Source organism: Leptidea sinapis, chromosome 17 (genome assembly GCF_905404315.1).
Source record: "Leptidea sinapis chromosome 17, ilLepSina1.1, whole genome shotgun sequence".
NCBI lineage: Eukaryota > Metazoa > Arthropoda > Insecta > Lepidoptera > Pieridae > Leptidea > Leptidea sinapis.
Genome location: NC_066281.1, coordinates 138,235 through 156,906, shown reverse-complemented (window position 1 = coordinate 156,906; position 18,672 = coordinate 138,235). Strand labels below are relative to the sequence as shown.

The following is an 18,672-nucleotide window of genomic DNA, read 5'->3' as shown; positions in this document are numbered from 1 at the left end:
TGTATTGAATAATTTAAACGTATTCTTACGGAAATATAAGTATTACTAACACGACTGTCTTCTCACTATCTCGCCCCCCCGCCTCTCAGTTATAACTGGCGCCCAACGTGGGGCTGTCAACGTGACGTCAGCATCGTGCTACGCAGTCGACCTACATTTAATCACTAAATGACTGGAAGAGGATCCGGAACAGCGACGAGGTTGAAAAGCCCAACCTCGTTTGTTACGCGCTCTGGACGTGTTACAACTTATAAAACTAAGAGAATACCTATAGTTAGCAAGATGATGTCACCTGAGCAATTCTCACAGCTTTTGGAGAGACTTCCTGTTGCTCAACCTCCAAAAAAGGGCTCCTTCATTAACTGTAACTACACTTATAATGGTGCAAAGGACGCTGAAGCAGTGGAAGCGTTCCTGTCAGCGGTAAATATTTTTAAACGTTCGGCTGATATCGGCGACATGACTGCACTCAGGGAACTGCCCATTTTACTGAAGGGTGAAGCTGGTGTTTGGTGTTGGGTGGCCCACGAAGTCACGTCAAGAACGACGTGACTTCGTGGGCTGACTTCGAAACACGACTGCGAGTTAATTTTGCTCCTGTTCGCGAAGCCTACCTGACTTTCATCGACATCACACAAGAAAACACCTCCCAGGCACTTCTACCGAAGAATTTGTGCGTCGCAAGCGGCTGTTGTTTTCCCAACTTCCCAGGGCCCAGTCCGAGATTGACCAGCTGGACATGGTGTATGGGCTATAACGCCTGGACATCAGGGAAAAAGTTACTCGTGCGGAAGTAAAGACTTCAAGGAACTTCTAAAGGCGGCCCAAGCAGCGGAGCAGGTCTTGAAGGAAAAAGACCACGCTGGAATGTCGACTACTACGAACGAGTTTCTACCAGCCAAGGAATCAAGGCCAACGCCAGTACGGAAAGGTCGTTGTAGGTATTGCAAAAACTACGGTCACACCACCGAGACTTGCAAGAAGTTATCAGCACGCAAGGATGATCCCGAGAAAAACACTAAATCCAACACTGTTGAGGCAGTCACGCAGTTTCCGTCCCCGTCCTCAAAACCGCCGTCCGCAAAATTTAAATGTTATGGCTGCGGTACACTAGGCGTTATAAGAAGTAACTGCCCGACGCAAACAAGGTTCAGCGCCCCGCGGCGGACGTCGGATGTTGCTCAGTTACTGCTACTACAGATTCGAGGGATACACCCGTCATCTATGTCGACGTTGGCGGAGTAGCTACTGTTGCTCTTACTGGGACCTCTGGACCGCCTCAAATGTTATAAGTATCCAGAATAGGAACTAGTAGGAGCACGCTACCCGCTTCCACCACTGTTGGGACGGCCTAGTGTCTTTTGCTAGTTAAGTAATACATTGCTGACCCAGGGTACTTCCACCCCCCGTTGGGATACTCAGAGCCAGCAGTGTGCACTGCTCAGAATTGTATTGAATAATTTAAACGTATTCTTACGGAAATATAAGTATTACTAACACGACTGTCTTCTCAATATCTCGCCCCCCCGCCTCTCAGTTATAGCATTTATTTTCTCAAAATTGATTCGTTTAGAATTCTTTTTGATGTTATTTCTAATCACAATCTAATCCCAGGCTGTTCGATCATTTAGATATTCAGCCGTGGAGTAATAGGATTTACGGCATTTTTTTTTTTATAAAACATTTAAATTTATTTATAGATAATGCCTTAACAGTGTCTGGGACTTTATTATAAAATCATCCTAAAGTCATCAATATCTGCACGTCGCTTCACATTAAAAATAAGTGAAGTATCATCAGCAAACAATACAATATCATGGCTATCATCTACCACAAACGGTGGATCGTTAATATATATAAGAAACAAGAAAGGATCGAGAATAGAACCCTGTGGAACACCTATTCCCACAGTTTTACCCGAAGACCGTTTGCCATTTACATCGACTATCTGAACTCTTTCGCTTAAATATGATTTTAACAGATTTTGGGCTCTGGTTTGAAATTAGCAGGGTCAAAAGAACTGTCCGATTTAAACAAAGGTATAGCTTTGCTGTATTTCATGAGGTCAGGGAACACACCCTCATCTATGCATTCATTAAATATTATTGCTAATTCAGGTGCTATAATGTCAAGTATATATTTTACAATATTAGCCCCATAGGTCTTTTGTATTTTTAGGTTAATCAATTTGAAGATTTTTATTATATCGCTAGCATTAACATACTTAAATTTCAAATCAGTGGAAGATACTGGTACGTGTAATTTAAGCATATCATGTGCTGCTTTTGGTGAAGAGTTAAGGTCTTTGGTCGTGATAATCGGGATTTCGGAGAAGTATTTATGAAATTCATTTGCAATTTCTATTTTCGAATTTATAATGCGATAATTTATATTTAAACAGATAGAGGTGTTACGGCAATTCGATCTACCAGTTTCATTGTTAATTACACTCCAAGCCGCTTTTATTTTTTTATTACTGTTTTAATTTTATCTTCCATGAAACGTGTTTTCGCTTCATGACAAACTACTTTAAAGAGCTTGGAGTATTATTTTTTTACATATATTTTATATTCTTCACTATTATTGTAATGTTTCTCATAATAAAGGTCATATAAGCGTTTACGACTTTTGTGGATACCTATTGTTGCCCAATCATTAAAACAATGTTTGTTGTTTACTCTTACCGTTACTGGAGTAAAAATCCTGTCAAATTCCTCACAGAAGGAATTGAAGACTAAGTTATAGTGAAAATTTGCAGTTTCACCACAGTGTAAAAATTTTATCGTAGTTACCAAATTATTTCTAAACCCCTCAAGACGGCTACCCATAACTGGTACAATCATCATCTTTTTTGGTCTGACATTGTCCAATCTTGTATTTACTTTTATAAGTTGCCTACTATGGTCGGACTGAAGATTATTAATTATGAGTTTACTAGTAATAGTAACATTTGTAAAAATATTATCTAAACAGGTTGCTGTTGTAGAAGTGATTCTAGTAGGTTCCCAAAACAAACTGAACAAATTAAAACTTTGAATTACTTCACTTATCGTTGATTCTTTGTTTCGTCGCTTAAGAGCTGGTAATTTTGTAGTCCGTCTATTATCAGCTATATAATACTGAGGAGATACTGCAAGATCTTCGAAATATAATGAAAACATTCATTCATAATCAGCCGGAAGACGTCCACTGCTGGACAAAGTACTGCTCCGGGGCGTAAAAAGAATAGGGTAGTCCCAGGTCCAAGGGTGTCGTAAGAGGAGACTACGGGCATTTTGAAAGTGGGAGAGTCAATCTGCCGTCTTATGATGTCAGCACAATCGGGCCAGACTCGTCCGGGTTACTTACCACACTCGCACAGAATACCGGCGTGAAGTAGCGGCCTAGTGCCGCTATGTTTCGCATAGGTTAGTGTCGAGGACCGGAGGCCATCCCTTCCCCCCTCCCCCTTCCCATCATCCCCCAACAAAAATATGAGAGCGGTAATTAAAAAGTTATTATCCCAGGAGGGTACCGGCTCTACCAGAGTCGGAGAATCCCTTCCCGAGCATTCTCGCTCGGGCTGCCCCTCGTATTCTGGGGAGGGCACAGTACCGCGCATACCTAAGGACAAACAGGGCAGCAACACCACGTCACCCCGCTCCACGCTTAATGTGGACTTCTGTAATATCAGGGGAATTCACTCCAATTTAAACGCCGTCCACCACCACCTTGAGACGGCGCCTTGTGTTTCCTTACGGAGACGCAGATATCTCGACCTAGCGATACATATATTTACGTATTTAACGTACCCCGGTTACAAAATTGAGCATAATTTCATGCCTCATGCCGGGGTAGGTGTTGTCGAAAGCTGCTCTTGGTAACTTAAACCAGCCGTCCATGCCGCCGTTGCACATGAGGAATGACACCCTGGCCCATACGGCAAAAGAGAAAGCCGATCTCCTGTGCACTCTTTTTGCCTCCAACTCGACTCTTGACAACAACGGAAAAACACCGCCGACCATCCCGAAGTATCAGAGCTCCATGCCTGAAGTAGAGTTCCGACAGAAAACAGTTAGGCTGTTTTCGTTGGACGTATGGAAGTCGAGCGGGCCGGATGGCATTTCTCTAATCGTGCTTAAAACGTGTGCCCCTGAGTTGACGCCGGTGCTAACGCGTTTATTCCGGCACTCTTATTCAAAAGTCGTAGTCCCTGATTCATGGAAGTCAGCCATTGTCCATCCGATCCCAAAAAAAGGAGACAGTTCGGATCCGGCAAACTACAGGCCTATTGCTATTACCTGCCTACTCTTCAAAATCATGGAGAGCATAATTAACCGCCAGCTCTTGGTATACCTTGAGGGTCACCAGTTGATCAACGACCGGCAGGTTCTGGTTTACCTAACACAAAGATGGGCGGCGGCTATTGAAAGCAAGGGGGAAGGCCTGGCAGTTAGCCTGGATATAGCGAAGGCCTTTGATCGTGTATGGCACAAGGCCCTCTTCGCAAAACTTCCATCATTTGGGCTACCCGAGAGCTTATGCAAGTGGACCTCCAGCTTCCTCACTGGGCGCAGCATACAGGTCGTTGTCGACGGTTATTGCTCGAATCCCAAGCCCGTGAACGCTGGAGTGCCCCAAGGCTGTGTGCTATCTCCCACGCTGTTTCTTCTGCATATCAATGATATGTTGGACACCGCCAACATGCATTGCTATGCAGACGACAGCACTGGTGATGCCGTATACACGGGCCATGCAGGTCTCTCTCGGGAAAACGTCGACCAGCGCCGGGAGAAACTTGTGTCTTCTATCGAATCCTCTCTCGAGAAGGCCGCGGAATGTCCAATTTAACCCCCAGAAGTTTCAAGTTTGCGCGTTTACCACTAAAAAAACCCCATTTGCCGTATCACTCTTCGAGGACACTTCCCTTAAAGCCTCGCCTAGTATCGGAATACTGGGTCTCGAAATCTCGAGCGATTGCCAATTCCGTGGCCATCTGGACGGCAAAGCCAAATTGGCTCCGAAGAAACTGGGCGTCATAAATAGAGCACGGCAATACTTCAAGCCGGCCCACATTCTAGCGCTCTACAAAGCTCAGGTCCGGCCTCACATGGAGTATTGCTGTCATCTCTGGTCTGGCGCACCCCAGTATCAGCTCGACCCATTTGACCGCGTGCAACGCAGAGCAGCTCGAATTGTCGTGGACCTAGCGCTCTGTGAACGGCTGGATCACTTGGCGTTGCGTAGAGACGTCGCTTCATTGTGTGTCTTCTACCGCATTTATCACGGGGAGTGTTCCGAAGAGCTGTTCAACCTGATTCCTGCCGCCGAATTTCACCTACGCACGACATGCCACAAGTTACGATATCATCCCCACCATCTGGATGTGTGGCGGTCCTACACAGTGCGGTTTTCAAGGAGCTTTCTTCCTCGTACTACGAAGCTGTGGAATGAGCTTCCTTGTGCGGTGTTTCCGGGACGATACGACATGGGTACTTTCAAGAAAAGCGCGTACACCTTCCTTAAAGGCTGGCACCGCTCTTGTGATTCCTCTAGTGTTGCAAGAGAGTGAGTATGAGTATGAGTCTATCTAGTAATTCAACAACCGTATGTTTCGAAAAATAAAACACTGCCGTCCAGTCGGGCTATCCACGGACCGGTGAAAAATTTGTAACACATCACGAAGTGAACCCACTATTCGCGGACCTATTTCACGTTATTTAAAAACGTATACGTACACGCATGTACGCATATTCAAGGTTCATAATATATTTTGCGTTGTTAAAACAGTAAGTTCCAGTCTTTTAGGGAGAATTAAAGATTTTGTATACTATATCTACCCCAGAATGCAAACTTCGTATCTCTAATTAATATCATTATTAATTACTCACGTTTCAGTGTACAGGCCCATAGTCCTGATGCAGACAGTGATAGCACGCACGAACGACGTGTGTCTGCGGTACCTGGACAACTCGCAACTGGATACGTTGCCGCCTCCACAGCCCGCCTTCCGCACTGTCTCAGCGGCGATGAGGAACTCGCGCCGCGTCATGGAGGACCGCCACACTAATATTGCCAACTTGGAGGCGCTTTTCGGTATTGAGGTAAGAATATTCCAGAAATTCTATTTATTTACGTTTGCAACCCGTAACTCTTTTAGCGCCTTTCTTTCATTCCTAGCAAAGTGTTGCATTCATCTCGGGCAAAGAGCAGGCTCTCTCTCTTCTACGTATTTTTTTCGGATCACACATTGTATATGCTTTTATACGGACGTTGGGACTACTCTATCCGTGCTAAGCGATTTAGTACCGTTACACGATATGCAGTATGTTTTAGCATATTATATTATGAAATAAATGTAGGTACATACTTGTTAGCACATTTGCTGACGAAATACAGAAATTTAATAAAATCCGTGCATTAATTTTGTCATAAAAGTAAACTTTTCATTATGAGCGAAATTGAACGTACTGTAGAATTGGGTCACTAAGTCACTGAACTTGAATATTGGAACATCAAAAAGCGGTGTTGCCAGTTTGCCTCACAAAAGTTGTGTGTTATAGCCTAAACACATGGTCAAATTTGGTCCGGCCGTAGGACAGTCCGGTGGGCGTATGGACACCTCGCACCAATTGGTCTGCCGATAGTAATCTGAACAGACTGTTTTCTTTTGATATTAATTTTCTTTGAAAATGTTACTTTTGTAATTAAGGTAAGTATTTTAATTAAATAATTAATTTTACTCTACTTCTGTAGAACAGTAAACACAAGTTTCTGTACAACAGAAAATACAAGTCAGTATTTTCATTTGTTTTCATATTATGTGTTCCGTCTGACGTCTGAAGTCCTTTATGAGAGTACATCGCTCCTTTCGACGTTCCGTCACTAGATGTCGCTACTAGTTTCCGCGCCGAGCAGTGCGGAGAGTCACTCTATCCATTGCTTCCGGTTTCAAATGGTACCAACCGATGCCAATATTAAGCAAGCCACCATGTTAGTTCGTCATTGTTGCGTCGTTCTTCGATCCGAACGGACCGATCCTAGATTCACTGAATAATTTTTAGAATTTTCGAGAAGTAAAGTAGAAAATTCATTTAATGTACAATTTTTAAATAAATTACTTCTTTATATATTTTTAGTGAGTTTCTGTGCCGTGCTTCTCGAATGGAAAATTTAGGTGAAGATTCCTCTAGAGCCTTGGAGGACAATAATTGTGAGGATTTTTCTGATCCTACTGCTGATAAGGTTCTCGTTGAAAATACCGTACCTATCGGTTCAAGGAGAAAGCGGGCAAGCGAACAGCAATCATCGGAGGGTAGTTCATCATCGCAAGACTCATCAGATAACGAGGGTAGTAATGCCTCTAAGCGACGTAAAACCTGTGACGATTTAAGACTAGATCAAAGGTTTGAAATGTTATCCTATCAGCTGGTGAGTTATTTAAACAATATTATGCATGAAAAGTTTAAATTGCCGAGCCCTTCATGTAATCAAACCACTGTTACATCAAACGCTGTTAATCAGGAACAGTTTTTGCGTCCTCCAATCGGCAGTAAACATAAATTTGACATATCTGATCTTAGTGTATCTGTAAAAGAGCCTACCTTGCCAAAGGCAAGTTCAGATAGGGTCACTAAACTCAGTGCCTTACAGCGTTTCGATACCTGCGAATGGAATTCAGTTCGTTATACCGACGTGCAAAAGAAATACGTTGCATGTCCTGGTTTTATGGAACTGAGAGTAAATGAAGAGTTGAGGCGGTTTGAAGAGCAGGGTAGCGCCTCGAGAAATGTGCACAATGAACGCAGTTTTGCGGCTATTTCAAATGCTATTATGGCTCAAAATGAGTCCTTGAACACTGCACTTCAAACTCTTGTAGACTGGACGGATAGACCAGAGACCACCCTAACGCCCTTAGAGACACGAGGCCCAGATATACCGATTTGCAGAGGAGTGCGACAAGGAGATCCCCTATCACCCAAGTTATTCATTATGGTAATGCAACACATCTTTGATAATCTCAACTGGCAGTGGGAAGGGATCAAAATCAATCGAAATCGACTTACTCACCTCAGATTCGCTGATGACATTGTTTTTTTTGCAGAAACAAGTAAGGGATTGGAAAAAATGTTAAATACCTTGAACACAAAAAGCGAAGAAGTAGGTCTTAAAATGAATGAAACTAAAACCAAGGTATTGACAAACAGCCACACAAACATAATCAACTTGAACGGAAAGCCGCTTGAATATGTCAAAAACTACATATACTTAGGTAAGCAATTATCATTCGATGAAAAAAACGAAGAACAAGAGGTCGAGCGCCGTATTAACATGAGCTGGAAAAAGTTCTGGTCCCAGAAAGAAATCCTAAAAGGAGAATTTCCCCTCCACCTAAAGAAAACCGTCTTAGATACCTGTGTTTTACCTACTCTCACATACGGATGCCAAACGTGGACGTATAATACAAAAATTAAAACTAAACTTGTCTCATGCCAGAAAGCAATGGAAAGGAGCGTACTAAAAATAAAAAGAATACATAAAGTAAAATGTGAAGGGATACGACGAAAAACAAAGGTTGTAGATGCCTTACATTACGCTCTGAAACAGAAGTGGAAGTGGGCTGGACATATAGCAAGATGTAGAGACAATAGATGGACATCAGAGGCAACTATGTGGGAAGAGCCAATAGGAAAAAGGAAAATAGGACGTCCTAGGAAAAGGTGGATAGAAGACATTCAAGCGACAGCAGAACATTTATGGAAAAAGATAGCAATGGACAGAGAGGCATGGAACAAGCTGGAGGAGGCCTATACCCAAGAATGGGTTCCAATCAATAATGATGATGACAGTACATAACAACAGTCATGAATACAAATAAAAATTATATATATATATATTTTCTTATCTATGTAAATAATGCTAACAATAAGTAATATTTATTATAATAGATGTAATCATAGATATAACTGTAATATAACTGTAAGAATGTAATTTAATAGTAGATTGGAAATAAATAGGTTTTATTATTATTATTATTATGTATATGCAATCCTTATTGTACATAAGTATAGAGTGGCAGCTGCCACGCGCTTCCCACCTCACTGTGCGTGGTCTTCTGTCTCGCTTTCATTCATGTCATTGTAAGTGACTGGCGCTGGCTTTCTATCTCTTTCTCTTATCTCAGCATCGACGTCTGTCACTTTAGAAATTTGAATATTCGTTGCGATCAGATTTTTGTTTATCCATTATGTCAGTTATAAATAAACGGTGTGGATTTTCCCTCATTTCTTTACTAGTCTCTATTTCATTTTTTTTTCTCGGAGCTGGTCAGCCAAACAAAAGACCGGGAACCCGCATGTTAAATATATGGAATTCTAAGTAGTTCGTATCATAATCGTTTCAGACAACGGAACCTACAAGTTTCTACGCAGTTTACGACGGGCATGCCGGCACAGCAGCAGCACACTACTGCACGGCTCACTTACACCGGTTTCTGGTCGAGAGTCCGCACTTCACCAACAACTTGAAGAGAGCGCTGAGGGACGCGTTTCTTAGAACAGACGCCGAGTTCATAAGGAAAAGTAAGCACGAGGTGGGTTGAGAGATATCGTGTTGTGACCTAGATCGTGGCGCAGATATAATTATTGAAGTGTGTATCCGATGAATTTAGACATATAATAGGTAGGATTATTCAAGATACCATTATTAATGAAATTTAATAAGTCCTCATCGATCTGATATCTGGAAAAAAAATTCCTCAGGGTCAAAGGCAGTTAAACGGTGGCTCTTAGGTAAAAAAAAGTATTTAGACGTTTTTTATAGATAGTTATCTGATCTACAGTTTTTATCTTGGCTAATTTTATAATAAAACTTTTATTTTGTTTTTCTGAAAAATCCGTTTATGTAACCTTCGACCCCGAGTAATGTTTTTTCGAAGTGTCGGATCGATAAGAACTTTTTACATATTTTCGTTTTATGAAGGAACTTTGAAAAATTCTACCAATTTTCAGCTAGTTCGAATCTATGGAACCTCAATCCTACTTTTTGTCTTATTTGATCGGACTAAGTAATTATCGGTTTAAAGAACTTTATTTTTCATTAAGACAGCCGTCACTTACATGAAAACATAAAATCAGTGAATGAGAAGCGACTTTGCTCATTGCTGCTTCCCGGTTTTGAGGCGGTGGTCCAAGTTACAAGATATGGTTTATTGTTATTATATATATGATGTTTTTATTCATTGGTTTGTATATGATAAAGCAGCCTTTTTTTTAAATGATGTTGAGCGAAGTCGCTTCTCTACCAGTTTTCGAAAGCTTATTGTACAGCTAACCGTCTGTCGCGCAGTGCCAGCTGTCGGGCGGCTCCACGGCGGTGGTGGTCTGCGTGCGCGGGCGCCAGATGTTCGTGGCGTGGGCGGGCGACTCGCTGGCGCTGGTCGCTCAGCGCATGCGCGTCATGCAGCTGGTGTACCCGCACAAGCCCAGCAGGAAGGTACGCCGCTCACTACTCACTACTCACTACTCACTACTCGCTTACCTCCTTACATCATCTCTGTTCGTACGTGGGCGGGCGACTCGCTGGCGCTGGTCGCTCAGCGCATGCGCGTCATGCAGCTGGTGTACCCGCACAAGCCCAGCAGGAAGGTACGCCGCTCACTACTCACTACTCACTACTCGCTTACCTCCTTACATCATCTCTGTTCGTACGTGGGCGGGCGACTCGCTGGCGCTGGTCGCTCAGCGCATGCGCGTCATGCAGCTGGTGTACCCGCACAAGCCCAGCAGGAAGGTACGCCGCTCACTACTCACTACTCACTACTCGCTTACCTCCTTACATCATCTCTGTTCGTACGTGGGCGGGCGACTCGCTGGCGCTGGTCGCTCAGCGCATGCGCGTCATGCAGCTGGTGTACCCGCACAAGCCCAGCAGGAAGGTACGCCGCTCACTACTCACTACTCACTACTCGCTTACCTCCTTACATCATCTTTGTTCGTACGTGGGCGGGCGACTCGCTGGCGCTGGTCGCTCAGCGCATGCGCGTCATGCAGCTGGTGTACCCGCACAAGCCCAGCAGGAAGGTACGCCGCTCACTACTCACTACTCACTACTCGCTTACCTCCTTACATCATCTCTGTTCGTACGTGGGCGGGCGACTCGCTGGCGCTGGTCGCTCAGCGCATGCGCGTCATGCAGCTGGTGTACCCGCACAAGCCCAGCAGGAAGGTACGCCGCTCACTACTCACTACTCACTACTCGCTTACCTCCTTACATCATCTCTGTTCGTACGTGGGCGGGCGACTCGCTGGCGCTGATCGCTCAGCGCATGCGCGTCATGCAGCTGGTGTACCCGCACAAGCCCAGCAGGAAGGTACGCCGCTCACTACTCACTACTCACTACTCACTACTCGCTTACCTCCTTACATCATCTCTGTTCGTACGTGGGCGGGCGACTCGCTGGCGCTGGTCGCTCAGCGCATGCGCGTCATGCAGCTGGTGTACCCGCACAAGCCCAGCAGGAAGGTACGCCGCTCACTACTCACTACTCACTACTCGCTTACCTCCTTACATCATCTCTGTTCGTACGTGGGCGGGCGACTCGCTGGCGCTGGTCGCTCAGCGCATGCGCGTGATGCAGCTGGTGTACCCGCACAAGCCCAGCAGGAAGGTACGCCGCTCACTACTCACTACTCACTACTCGCTTACCTCCTTACATCATCTCTGTTCGTACGTGGGCGGGCGAATCGCTGGCGCTGGTCGCTCAGCGCATGCGCGTCATGCAGCTGGTGTACCCGCACAAGCCCAGCAGGAAGGTATGCCGCTCACTACTCACTACTCACTACTCGCTTACCTCCTTACATCATCTCTGTTCGTACGTGGGCGGGCGACTCGCTGGCGCTGGTCGCTCAGCGCATGCGCGTCATGCAGCTGGTGTACCCGCACAAGCCCAGCAGGAAGGTACGCCGCTCACTACTCACTACTCACTACTCGCTTACCTCCTTACATCATCTCTGTTCGTACGTGGGCGGGCGACTCGCTGGCGCTGGTCGCTCAGCGCATGCGCGTCATGCAGCTGGTGTACCCGCACAAGCCCAGCAGGAAGGTACGCCGCTCACTACTCACTACTCACTACTCGCTTACCTCCTTACATCATCTCTGTTCGTACGTGGGCGGGCGACTCGCTGGCGCTGGTCGCTCAGCGCATGCGCGTCATGCAGCTGGTGTACCCGCACAAGCCCAGCAGGAAGGTACGCCGCTCACTACTCACTACTCACTACTCGCTTACCTCCTTACATCATCTCTGTTCGTACGTGGGCGGGCGACTCGCTGGCGCTGGTCGCTCAGCGCATGCGCGTCATGCAGCTGGTGTACCCGCACAAGCCCAGCAGGAAGGTACGCCGCTCACTACTCACTACTCACTACTCACTACTCGCTTACCTCCTTACATCATCTCTGTTCGTACGTGGGCGGGCGACTCGCTGGCGCTGGTCGCTCAGCGCATGCGCGTCATGCAGCTGGTGTACCCGCACAAGCCCAGCAGGAAGGTACGCCGCTCACTACATCATTTATACGACCAGATAGAGCCCCTTAACACAGGCCACGTCTATAACTTCAGTGTGCGTGACAGGCTACGTGTTACACTCGAGATTTGTATGTCAGTAAGTTACACAACCCCGAGACCAAAACCCTCTAAGATCAAGGAAATTATATATAGCAACTTTAAATACCCGCAAGCTGAAAACCAATGCATCTGCTCGAACTAGAAGCTGCTGTGGACAAAATAAATTATGACAATCTGTGACTATCAGAAGTTAGAAGAATGATCGAAGAGATTACTGATTATGGAAAATACTTACTGTTCCACAAAGGAGAAACGCAAGGACTACACGTTGGCTTCGTGGTAAAGGATCAATATCGAAACAACAGAATAGAATTCATTGGTTTCTCAGAACGAATCGCTGTATTGAACATAAAAATCCCCACATACAAAGTTCCATGGTCAATAGTCCAAATATATGCTCGCACTGACCTAGCAAAGCAAGAAATAAAGAATAAATTCTATGAGGACTTAACAAAATGCCTTAATAAAACATATAAAAATGTAATAATAATGGGAGATTTCAATGGCCAGATTGGTCCAAGATTTAGAGGCGAAGAAAATAGTCTGGGCCTATACTGCAACGGAAAGAGAAATGTTAATGGGGAAAGGCTAGTGAACTTTGCACTCCAAAATAACCTAAAAATAATGAATACTTAGTTTAAGAAAGAAAAAAATTAAAAATAGACATGAATTTCACCCTGTGGGAAAGTAAAGAACGAAATAGACTTTATATTAACCAAGGACCAGAAAAGATTTCAAGATGTTGAAACAATCAACCACATGAATTTCAATACAAATCATAGAATGGTACGTGGAGCACTTGCTAATATTGGGGCGAAGAAAAGTAGACCAACTATAACACCTACTAACTTCCTGAAACAAGAGATACCAGCAGAAATAATGGAGTTAACAAAACAAAATCTACAAAAACTAATTAATAAGAAATCTGTACAGGACAAATATGAGGCCTTACAAGATGAGCTTATCAGTCTGGGCAATAAACTTAGAGCTTAGCAAGGAAACTTATGACGAACAGAAAAAAACTGCCGGAAGATAGGAAAACATATAAGAAATAAATTGCGTCCATCAGCAAAGAAATGAACAAAAACATAAGAAAACACAGAAACATGATAAGAACTGACAGAATCAGATTTCATATAGTAAAAACAGGTGGAGTGCAAAAAGCCCTTCGAGAAATACGAGACTCATTAACCTGGATTCCAAAACTAAAAAATAACAACAATAAAGTTATAACAAAAAGAAAAAATATAATTAATATTGCAACAGAGTTTTATCAACAGCTCTATAAAGATGACAATCCAATAAAATTCACCAAAGATGATGGAAACAAAACAGTACAAAATGTTCCGCCCATAATGAATCAAGAGGTAGTTAAAGCTGTGTTATCCCAAAAAAATGAGAAGGCTCCAGGCCAGGATATAATCACGAACGAATTATTAAAATCATCTCTAGACGCCACATTAGACTCTGTAGTGGATATTTTCAATAATATATTAATATCTGAGGAGATACCAAAGCAATGGAAAACAACTACAATTGCCCTACTACATAAAAAAGGAGACGAGGAGCAGATGAACAACTACAGACCTATAAGCCTTATGCCTAACTTATATAAAATATTTTCAAAAATAATCTTAGCACGCATGACCAGAATACTTGAAGAAAACCAGCCTATTGAGCAAGGGGGATTCCAAATCAACTATTCAACCGTGGACCATATACATACACTAAAGCAGATTATTAAGAAGTATAATGAATTTAGAAAGATATTTTATGTAGCATTTATTGACTTTAATAAAGTGTTTGATTCCTTAAAACACCACAGCATCTGGGAAGCACTAAAAACCCAAGGTATAACAGAACAAAAATATATTAATATAATACAGCAAATATACAAAAACAGCAAGGCAAGAATAAAATTGGAATCCATTGGTGAAGAATTTGAGATACAGAAAGGAGTTAGGCAGGGGGACCCTTTGTCACCAAAGCTATTTACAGCAGTATTAGAGCAGATCTTCAGAATTCTTAACTGGGAAAGAAAAGGTCTTATTATAAATGGAGAATATCTACATCATTTAAGATTTGCAGACGAGATAGTACTATTGAGTGAGAATCACACAGAGATACATGAAATGATTTATCAATTAGATGAGGAAAGCAATATCCCCAACGGACCAAATGGATAAAGAGATCAATAAAAGGATTGGTAACTCTTGGAAACGCTACTGGTCATTGAAGGAGATCATGAAAAGTAAGGAGATTCCAGCATTAGAAAAAGGCAAGATTTTAAACTCCTGCATAACACCATGTATGTCCTATGGATGCCAAACCTGGGCCCTTACAAATATGAGAAAACTGGAAGTATGCCAAAACACCATGCAGAAGGAGCCTATTGAACATAAAATTAAAGGACAGAGAAAGACTAACGGACATAAGAGAAAAAACAAAGGTGATCCCCATAGCAAAAACTGTGAAAAAACTTAAGTGAAACTGGACGGGTCATATGATCAGAGGCCCAAACAAGTGGTCGCAGAAACTCACCCATTACCCCAGAGATGCTAAAAGAAAGAGAGGCAGACAGATAATAAGGTGGGAAGATGACATAAAGAAGGTTGCTGGACCAGTTTGAAGTAGAGAAGCGCGGGGGAGAGAGCACTGGAAGGTCCTAGAGGAGGCCTATGTCAGTGGACAAACTAGACACATTGTTAAAAATTAGAGGAAAAAAAAAATAAACATGTTACTACATAACTAATGTCTAGAAATAAAGGCTTCTCTTTATCTTTAAGTTACACAACTATAGAATTGTGCGGACGCGTTTATCTTTTTTGATTCTACCTTCCTATACGTAATTTAGTAATTCCAAATTCACAATTAAAATGTTTATGTGCGTGCGTTGTGAGTGTGAGCTTAGAGATGGAGCACAAGGCTTCCTTGATTTTCCTTGTGCGGGCATTACGGAAACAGTATACCGAAAACTAGGCGAGAGGCGCAATGCCTGGAAGTGTCCATTATGTAAGACGGCGGGATCATCAAGTCCACGACTAATCAGTTCTCCCACTCCATTCGAGCTCTCTAATATTGCATCGGACCTCAAACGATTAATGTCCTTGACTTCCACATTACCAGTACTGACTGAAAACATTAAATCAATTCAACAAGATATTGCAGAACTAAAGGCACTGAAAGTTGATATCGCTGAGATAAAATTGCTAAAGACGGATATGTCAGACATGAAAGCATCACTAGAATTCATCCACCAGTCCGTTGATGCGCTTTCATCCAAAATTACGGATATTGACCGCGAGGTTCAAGAACTGAGGAAGACAAAAAATGACGTCACTACTCCGAAAAAACAATTTGAAGAAATTCTAACAGGCCAACGTGAACAGGAGCAAAGAGGCAGACTCAATAATATGGAAATCAAAGGTGTTCCCTTATCTAATAACGAGAACCTCTTCTCTTTAATAATTAAAATCGGCGAAGTTATTAAATACCCAATAACCAAAGACCGAATAAATTATATCGCAAGAGTACCAATGCGTAATGATAAACGAAACAAATCATTTATACGACCAGATAGAGCCCCTTAACACGGACCACGTTTATTAATTCAGTGTGCGTGACAGGCAAAAAAGTTATAGTAGCTTTGTCGTGTGCGATTCGGATTTACCATTGACTCAAATTTTACAGTCATTATTTTGAACATAGATCTTTGTTAAGTGTGTGTGAGATAAATAATATTAAATAAGGCGTTTTTACGGAAATCCATAATTATTCAAATGTCTATGAATGTCTGAATATGACTTTTCTTGAGTAAGAGTCATCCTCAGGATATGTCAACCAAATTCTGGAACTGTTTAAGATAATTAATAGCACATTTATGTTTAGGCCTACTTGACCAGCTAACGTGTGGGTGTGCGCGCGCGTCGTAATAATTCACTCAATTGAGTGTATCAATGTAGTCAAACTATTAAGTGTTTCCCTAACGCGCCAAAATAAATATAACTTCAATAAATTAATTGCGCCACGGAGCGACGCTCAATTTAATACGATAGCCGCAGTTAAAATTTGTTTTTGAAGTGATCACTTCTTATGGGAGGGTAAACAAGTTCATAACGTAACGTAACGCAACGGGTTATGGCTCCAGTCGGTCTGACTTCCCTTTCTCTCACGAATACGGCCGCGGTAGACAATCTCCTCCTCTCTCACTCTACGCAATTGTTACTGAATTCTATAAAAATAAAATAAATGCAGACACTTAAAAATAATCGAAATGGGTAATATTACAATAATCTTTGACAGCGCCATCTATGATTTCATAGAGTAAACAGAACCGTAGTAGAACAAGTTGTATTTTGTGTTATTAACCTGGCGTTGATAAAGTTATCACTTCTGTTGTATGGTCTTAAGAACACACCGTTTTTTTTTGTTTCAGGATGAGAAAGATCGAATAGAACGTATGGGCGGGTCGGTGTTGTACTACGGCACGTGGCGAGTCAACGGACAACTCGCAGTATCGAGGGCTATAGGTGCGTACATATTGTATATACTGGCCTGCGCCGACAAGTTAAGTTGCGTGCAATTCCGCATTGGCTGTGTAAGAACCAAATTCGGCACCAGATGAAGTCTTAGATGTTTTATTAAATACATAAAGGTAGATGTAACCCGTGTTGGGTAGCGGGAAGCGACTCCTTGCTAGAAATAATTATGTTATGAATTTTTATGTGTCTTTTGATACATTACGGCACGTTCAGAGAGATAATTATATGTGAAATGTATGATTATATAGTAAATATTTCACATTTAAATATACTCTTAACATTTCCATGATATATGTTAAATAATTTTGAGCCAAGTTTCAAAGTATATTGCAAATATTTTAAAATAATGGTAACTTTTGATCCTTTATCCGATTATAATAAAATAATGCTTGTATTCTGCTGCCAACTATAAGCTGCCCTGTCAAGCTACCTGAAAAATGTTTAGCTATGTCTATCGTACAGTTGAATCTAAGAAAAATACGTGATGTTTATCTAATATATAAAATTCCCATGTCGCGTTGTTTGTAGTTAAACTCCTTCGAAACGGCTTGACCGATTCTCATGAAAATTTGAGTGCATATTGGGTAGGTCTGAGAATCGGACAACATCTATTTTTCATCCCCCTAAATGTTAATGGTCCACGGCAATTTTTTTTTAAATTCGTTTGATTATGAGTCGGCATTAAAAAAATACATACAACTTCAAATTTTTATATCTATTTTATATATTTTATTATCGGCAATACAACGTTTGCTGGGTCAGCTAGTAAATAATAAAAACTTCGGATCCTTTTTTAAAGAAAAGAATATCTGTGATTTAGCTTAGCGACAGTTTACATGGAGAATTACTATAACATCGAAACACATTAAACTTTCTTCTGAATTAGTGTATTTATTGTACACTTACAGCACAGCTAAAATCAATAATGCGTAAAAACATATAAATTTTATTTATACATATTAATTCAATATAAACTTGTGATGTTGCCTCCTAAAACTACGAAACAAACTTCGTTAAGCCAACTCCTTAACAGCTACTGCATTTATACTGTTCGAAGTAAATCCATCGAACAACATTATATTACAAATATTGCTTAGTAGATAAAATTAATTATTTATAACCATGTGGTGCCTTTAGTAAGGCAGTACGCGTGTAACCATTGATCGGTCCGGTCCTAGTTACCATTAACTATTTGTCTATAACCATCACAGGACTGGTCCGAGTAACCATTTTAACCAATTAATAGTAGAGATCCGCGTACTCACAAGTAGAATCATTAATTATAGTTATTTAGTAAGTGTCATAGATTAATTTTGTACCTTAAGTAAATAATAGTTATTTATGCAACCGTTGTGTAATAAGGGGTATTAAAACACGAATGTGGGTTTAAATGGTGATAATTCACATGAGTGTTTTAATACCTAATTATCAACAGTTGTATACAAGACTTAATCTACACCCAGAATTTGAATCCTCTAAAGATTCTGAAACAGTTTCCTGCTAACATTAAAACAGCCAGTCCTAATAGTA

The 18,672-nt window shown here is 42.0% G+C and overlaps 1 protein-coding gene across 4 annotated transcripts in view; it reads left to right on the top strand.

Annotated features, from left to right (window-relative positions):
• The window catches only part of LOC126969063 (cell surface glycoprotein 1-like), a 145,149-nt gene that overhangs the window by 23,044 nt on the left and 103,433 nt on the right, over positions 1 to 18,672 (top strand). For all 4 annotated transcript variants that reach the window (XM_050814356.1, XM_050814357.1, XM_050814359.1 and 1 more), the window contains exons 3-6: positions 5,878 to 6,083; positions 9,383 to 9,571; positions 10,327 to 10,473; positions 17,037 to 17,130. In XM_050814356.1, coding sequence (XP_050670313.1) covers positions 5,878 to 6,083; positions 9,383 to 9,571; positions 10,327 to 10,473; positions 17,037 to 17,130 — 636 coding nt within the window. The remainder of the gene's footprint in view (positions 1 to 5,877; positions 6,084 to 9,382; positions 9,572 to 10,326; positions 10,474 to 17,036; positions 17,131 to 18,672) is intronic.